The sequence below is a fragment of the Nicotiana sylvestris genome, chromosome 7, assembly GCF_000393655.2.
Source record: "Nicotiana sylvestris chromosome 7, ASM39365v2, whole genome shotgun sequence".
NCBI lineage: Eukaryota > Viridiplantae > Streptophyta > Magnoliopsida > Solanales > Solanaceae > Nicotiana > Nicotiana sylvestris.
Genome location: NC_091063.1, coordinates 134,193,434 through 134,201,312, shown reverse-complemented (window position 1 = coordinate 134,201,312; position 7,879 = coordinate 134,193,434). Strand labels below are relative to the sequence as shown.

At 33.7% G+C, this 7,879-nt stretch overlaps 1 protein-coding gene across 1 annotated transcript; it reads left to right on the top strand.

Annotated features, from left to right (window-relative positions):
• Positions 1 to 1,069: 1,069 nt before the first annotated feature.
• Positions 1,070 to 4,824, top strand: LOC104226105 (receptor-like protein 7). The gene has a single exon (XM_009777999.2). It carries the CDS (start codon positions 1,297 to 1,299, stop codon positions 4,705 to 4,707), a length of 3,411 nt encoding a protein of 1,136 aa, XP_009776301.2. The 5' UTR covers positions 1,070 to 1,296; the 3' UTR covers positions 4,708 to 4,824.
• Positions 4,825 to 7,879: the final 3,055 nt, after the last annotated feature.

The following is a 7,879-nucleotide window of genomic DNA, read 5'->3' as shown; positions in this document are numbered from 1 at the left end:
AATTTGATTTCACACTAGACAAAATAGTCATTTAATTATTTTCCTAATTTTTAGGACTTTGAAATCACCTAAAAGTTTGGTTACTAAATCTTTTTTTATTTGAACCATATAGGAAGTACTCTTAATATTTATGATTTCAAATCGATTAGAATTTTACCTTTAAATCTTTTTTCTTATTTGAATTATGTATCATAACTATAATACCTTATATATTATTTTTTCTAATGTTTAATATTTTAAAGATTATTATGTGCTTAGACAATACGACATATACAACCTTATCTATAAATCTCCGTTCTTTTCTATTTTTTTAGATTATCTACTATTAATTTTTTCCTTTTATTTTTTTACCCTATATAAGTTACTTTTATAATATTTACAACTTTAGAATCAACTAAAATTTTACTCATTAAATTTTATTAAACTAGGTAGGAGTCCTAATATTTAAGACTTTGAAATCAACTAATATTTTACTTTATATAAATTTTACCAATTGAAAATAAATTTATATACGTAGCATTTAGGATGCTTATCGTGATGAGCAATAGTTTTCACGAGATCAGCACTAAAGAGAAGACATAAAAGTTCATTCAAGGAAAGTACACAAGCATGTAAAATTATTCAAATGCCGAACATTTAAATACGAATCTTAATATTTTTTTTGATTGAGTTAGCTATATAGGATCTACAATTTAGTAATTTCAGGAGCTTAATATTTTTATTTTATAATGAACACAAAATTTTTAAAATATTATTTATGTAATTTTCTTACAACAATTATACACACGAGACGGGAAATACGCGCAGCGCGCGTACACTAATATTAGTTATGATTAAAAAGATAAAGATTTGTGATCAAAACACATAATTTACATATTAATTTGGCGTAAACATCAACGGGAATAAGTTGTTATTGAAAATACCCAATCATAAATTCAAACAAATGCAAAAGGTCAAGGTTATGATTAATTTATTCAACATAGACAAATAAGATATCAGTAGCGTCAAAGTCATCCAAACAATAAAGAAATAAGCCGACATAAAAACGCGTAGAAAAAGAAAACAATACACAACCAGTAGTTCTATTTTCCATCTGACCATTTCTCGCATCATTTCTTCTTCTTTTCTCTTCTTCAAACTTCCCTGCAATTACTCTGTTTTCTATCTTCTCCTTTACTTTAGTCAGAACGTGAATCAGGGTGAACTTACAAAGTGGAAAAAAAGAAGTTTGATGGGTTATAATTCTATCAAGACTTCATTTTCCAGTCTTATGGGAGTCTATAAAAGTTATATGCAATGAGAATTATACACTTTCTGTGGTTTTTCTTGATACCCTTTTGGCAAATCTTATCAGGTAATGAGATTTTCTTGGTTTCCTCTCAATGTCTTGATGATCAAAAATCATTGTTGCTGCAGTTGAAGGGCAGCCTACAATATGACTCTAATTGGTCAAACAAATTGGCACGTTGGAATAAGAACACAAGTGATTGTTGCAAATGGGATGGGGTGACATGTGATAGCTCTGGTAATGTGATTAACTTGGAATTGGATAATGAGGCAATTTCTGGTGGAATTGAGAATTCAAGTGCTCTTTTCAGTCTTCAGTATCTTGAGAAGCTAAATTTGGCTTACAACAGGTTCAATGTTGGAATACCAGTTGGTATAGACAACTTAACGAACTTGAAGTACCTGAATTTATCGAATGCCGGTTTTGTTGGCCAAATTCCTATGATGTTATCAAGATTAACAAGGCTAGTTACTCTTGATCTCTCAACTCTTTTCCCTGGAATTCACCCTCTAAAACTAGAGAATCCCAATTTGAAACAGTTCATTGAGAATTCAACAGAGCTTAGAGAGCTTTACCTTGATGGTGTTGATCTTTCAGCTCAGAAGAGTGAGTGGTGTCAATCTTTATCTTCATATTTGCCTAACTTGACAGTCTTGAGCTTGCGTACTTGCCGAATTTCAGGCCCCATTGATGAATCACTTTCCAAGCTTCGATTTCTTTCTATCACCCATCTTGACCAGAATAATCTCTCTACCACAGTTCCTGAATATTTTGCCAATTTCACAAACTTGACTACATTGACCCTCGGTTCTTGTAATCTTCAGGGAGTATTTCCTGAAAAGATCTTTCAGGTACAAGCTCTAGAGACTTTAGCCTTGACAAATAATAAGTTGCTTAGTGGCAGAATTCCAAATTTTCCACTACATGGATCTTTGAGGACGATAATACTAAGCTACACCAACGTTTCTAGTTCATTACCAGAATCCATTTCAAACCTTCATAACTTGTCCAGGTTAGAGCTCTCAAATTGCAGTTTCAGTGGATCAATACCTTCCACAATAGCAAACCTTACCAATCTTGTTTATTTAGATTTCTCCTCCAACAATTTCACTGGTTCTATCCCATATTTCCAACGGTCCAAGAAACTCCGCTACTTAGACCTTTCTCATAATGGTCTAATTGGTCACTTGTCTTCAGATCATTTTGAAGGACTCTCAGAGCTTGTCTACATAAATCTAGGGAACAACTTGCTCAACGGGATCCTTCCTGCATATATCTTTGAGCTCCCCTCCTTGCAGCAGCTTTTTCTTAACGGCAATCAATTTGTTGGCCAAGTCAAAGAATTTCGCAATGCATCCTCCTCTCTGCTGGATACTATTGATTTGAGCAACAACAATCTGAATGGATCGATTCCCATGTCCATATTTGAAGTTAAGAGGCTTAAGGTCCTCTCACTTTTTTCGAACTTCTTTAGTGGGACAGTGCCACTTGATCTGATTGGGAAGTTCAGTAACCTTACAAGACTAGAGCTTTCTTACAATAACTTGACCATTGATACAAGTAGCAGCAATTCAACCTCGTTTACTTTTCCCCAGTTGAGCATATTGAAACTAGCTTCTTGTTGGTTGCAGAAGTTTCCTGATCTTCAAAATCAGTCAAGGATGATCCACTTAGACCTTTCTGACAACCAAATACGGGGGGCAATACCAAATTGGATTTGGGGAATTGGTGATGGAGCTCTCGCTCACCTGAATCTTTCCTTTAATCAGCTGGAGTCCGTGGAACAGCCATACAATGTTCCCAGCAATCTTGTAGTCTTTGACTTGCATTCCAACCGTATAAAAGGTGACCTACCAATTCCACCTTCTTCTGCCATCTTTGTGGACTACTCGAACAATAATTTCAGCAATTCCATCCCACGAGATATTGGTGATTTTCTTGCTCTTGCTTCCTTTTTCTCAGTAGCAAATAATGAACTCACCGGAAGAATTCCTGAATCCATATGCAAGGCTAGCTACCTTCAAGTTCTTGATTTGTCTTGCAATGCCTTGAGTGGAACAATACCACCATGCCTACTGGAAAATAATACAACTCTTGGAGTGCTGAATCTAGGGAATAATAGACTCAATGGTGTTATTCCAAATCCATTTCCAATTCATTGTGCTCTAAAAACTTTAGACCTCAGTAGGAATAGCTTAGAAGGGAAGCTGCCGAAGTCGCTGGCCAACTGCGAGTTGCTGGAGGTCCTGAATGTTGGAAATAACAGACTAGTTGACAGTTTCCCGTGCATGTTGAGTAACTCATACAGTCTGAGAGTCCTAGTCTTGCGCTCCAATCTATTCACTGGAAGTCTTGAGTGTGATCCAACAGGAAATAGCTGGCAAAATCTCCAGATCATAGATATAGCTTCCAACAACTTCACTGGTATGTTGAACGCAGAATGCTTTTCAAATTGGAGAGGAATGATGGTTGAAGATGATTACATGGAGTCAGGACGCCACATCCAATTTAGGTTCTTCCAACTAAGTAACTTATACTATCAGGACACAGTGACAATAACCATAAAAGGGATGGAGATGGAGCTTGTGAAGATTCTCAGGGTCTTCACATCTATTGATTTCTCTTCAAATAAATTTCAAGGAGTGATTCCAGATACAGTCGGTGATCTTAGCTCACTTTATGTCCTGAACCTGTCACACAATGCACTTGTGGGACCAATTCCAAAATCAATTGGGAAGCTACATATGCTTGGATCACTAGACCTGTCTCAGAACCAGCTGTCTGGTGATATCCCTGCAGAGCTTGCAAATCTCACGTTCCTATCAGTTCTGAACTTGTCATTCAACAAATTGTTTGGAAGAATCCCATCGAGTACTCAGTTTCAAACATTCTCAGCAATTTCCTTTAAAGGAAACAGAGGCCTATGCGGGTTCCCTCTCAACAACAGTTGCGAAAGCAATGGTGCAGATTTGACACCACCACCAACTTCTCAAGATGACTCTTATGATTGGCAATTCATCTTCACGGGCGTGGGATATGGAGTAGGTGCAGCAATCTCCATTGCACCTCTGTTGTTTTACAAGCAAGGGAGAAAATACTGCGACGAACAATTGGAGAGAATGCTTAGACAGGTGTTTCCAAGATTCGGGTTCACTTACACCAGATATGACTTTGGGAAGGTTGTGGCAGTGGAACACTTTGAAGATGAGACCCCAGATGACACTGAAGATGAGGACGAGTTCGAAGCTGAAGCATCTCTTGGGAGGTATTGTGTCTTCTGTAGTAAACTAGATTTCCAACGAAAGATGGCAATACATGATCCAAAATGCACTTGTCATATGTCATCATCCCCTATTTCTTTTCCTCCTACACCATCCTCTTCCTCTCCTTTATTAGTCATATTACACAAAAAGTTTTGATTTTTTAGCTGCAAAAAGTTTTGATTTTTAAGCTTTCTCTTTGCACATTTGTAATCTGTATATAATTACAGGTAGCATAGGATATTGATTCAAAGCAAATTCAAGTCTCTCTTCAAGTCATTTATTATCTTTTCTGTACAATTCATAATTTGTCCTTAATTTGTCGCATGCCTGGATAAAGTAAAAGGGTTGCAATAGGTTGACGGAACGTTTGAAACACCTAGACACACACTATGGACTTGAATAGAGCAAAACAGATACAGAAGGTTTATGAATGAACTTGAATAGGCCAAAATAGATATAAAAGATTTATATAGCCGGCTCTAAATAATTCGGGATTGAAACATAGTTGATCTTAATGAAATCTGATGCGCAGTTGATTGGACAGTTGGAATTATGATCTTGGTATAATCTTCATTATGGCTCTTATACTTGCCTGTTTCTATGCCTTTCAGAAATTTCAATATGCCAATTACAGTGGTTCACGAATTTTATCGAACATCTGAAATTCAGTTTATTCCCATTAAATATTGGGGAAGCAGAACATGGCTAAAACGACAAACTCTATAGAAGGGCTATAAACAGAAATGGGAAATTACCTGCGAGTCTCTGACCGTAAGTTCTTTGTCTAAGGGTTCTAAAAAGAATATAAGGGATAATGGACCAAAATGGAAGCATAATAGTGTACGAGGCTGTTTGACTAAGCTTATAAGCTGGTTAAACTGGCTTATAAGTACTTTTTGGCTGGCTTATAAGTACTTTTTGGCTTATCTATACGTTTGGTAAAATTAAAAGTGTTTATAAATCAGGTGCTTATAAGTAAAGAATAAGCCAAAAGTATAAGTTGGTCTCCCCCAACTTATCAAATTTCAGCACATAAGCACTTTAGGTTTGACCAAAATATTTACTAGTATATCCCTAAAATATTTCTTTTTTAAAACAAAACTACTTATATAGTTTCACTCTCTCTCAGTTCTTCAAACCTAAACAGCTCGTGCCTCTACAATTCTCCATCCCGTTTGTGTCGGCAATTTGCAGTAATGAGATTCACTTGCCTTCTCCATATTGTTATACATATGTGACTTGTACTGTTAGCCTCAAGTAGGATTCCTACTCTTTTAGTTGTATACTAGTCTTAGGATACGCGTTTTGTTGCGTGTAATCCATTTTAATAGATATTAATTTTTAAAAATCATATAAATACTATTGAATCATATATGCCTGCGTGCAAGTGTTAGGTGTCATTTCGAAAGTATTTTCAAAATTTGTTGATCTAAAAAGTCTAATAACTTTGGATATTGAAATAAATTATATCTTATTATAGTATTCATTAGGTATGTATTTTTTTTTTGGTTTTCCACCTGGTGTCCGGTACCAATATTGGGGCCCAACTAAATCCGGATTCGCCCCGAAAAGTCCCACATTGGGGGGTAAAGCGCTCCCTAACAAAGGCGACTCCATACCCAGGGAGTCGAACACGAGACCTCTGGTTAAGGATGAAGGAGTACTTACCACTCCACCACAACCTTTGTTGGTAGGTATGCATTTTTATTTTGGTACATTAATTTTCTAAAAGAAATATTTGAGTAAAGGGTAATGAAAATACTATTGTATACCTAGAAAATCACATAACTTTCCACAAAAAGTCTTTCTTTATTTTTACTAAGATTATTATACTATATAAATTAATTGGTCTTAATTTTATGATCGGCTATAATTTAATTATGAATAAAAATATAAAAGTTATGTTGATTGACATTATCGACTTTGGTTATAATTTTCAAATACATTAAAATTGTCACACTGCACTTCAAAGGATACTTTAACTAAGATTTATATTTTTTAAGCTCCTTTATCTTATTTATATTTACGTTAACCATTCTTCAAATAAATATATAATAAAGAGTATAAAAATATTGTTATTTGGTTGACCCTTTTTTTAACTCATTTAGTTGACCCTTAATTTAAATAAATATTGAATTCTGGCAATATATTTATGTTACAATTCTATCTCAAATTGGTAAAAAATGCGAACGATATTTCGCTAAGGACTTTCGTATTTTTAATATAGTATAGATATATTTCAATATTAAAAAACTTACTTAATGTTTTTAAAAGTAAATTCATTTTGTATCTGTGAACAAACTAACTTGTCCTTGAGCATAATATTTTAATTGTTAAAACAAAACTCTCTACACAAAAGGAAAGTCAAATAAAATTTGTACACTCAAATAATTACTGCCGTACTACAATAGAGCTAATCTTGAGAAAAAATTTCCAAGATTGAGTACCAAAGTAAATAACTTTAGGACTTTTTAGTTCTTACTTATTTCAAATAAGGAAAAATTTAGTATAAAATTTTTTAATTGATTTCAAAGTTTTAAATATTAGGAAATATTTAGTTCAAATATATTGAATTATAGTTCAAGTATGGAACAATTTAATAAGCAAAATTTGAATAGATTCAAAGTCCTAACTATTAGGAAAGTAAATTAAATTATAATTTTATCCAATGTAAAAAAGATTTTTAAAGGGTAAAAAAGGCGAACGACATTTCGTTAAGAGCCTTCGTGCTTTTAATATAGTATATAAATTTTTACGTGGATTTGATGCAGTAAATAGTAGTATAAAAAACAAAAGAGTGTTGTACAAGGTTAATTTGAATGCTTTCTCTTATTTATTTTTATTTTTTGGGGTACAATTTGAATGCTTTCTTGTGTACTTCTCTTGTTGAAAGTCATCACTATTAGGGGTGTTCAAAACCGAATTGTATTGGCTACAGTGACGATTCATAATTACATTAGAAAGAAATGTAAGGTGGACAATGCATTCCAAGAAGCTGAGAATGAGAAATATGTGCCACGTGTTGATCCTGACGTTGGAAGATCCGCAAGAGTCAACACTGCAAATGAAGAAAATATAGAAAATCAAGGAGATAATAATATTTGGATGACAATTCATGATCTGATTGCTCAAGATATTTATAATGGTTGAATGTTTTAATTTTATTTACTATAAACAATACATATTAAGTGCTTGTTTCTTCTCTACAAATACTATGTGCATTATTTAAGGGTTTTTTTTTCTTAACTTTTGTTAATTTATATTCCACTCATTCTAATTTATGATTGTATAGTTATCATAACATAAATTATATTTATAAAAAAAGATA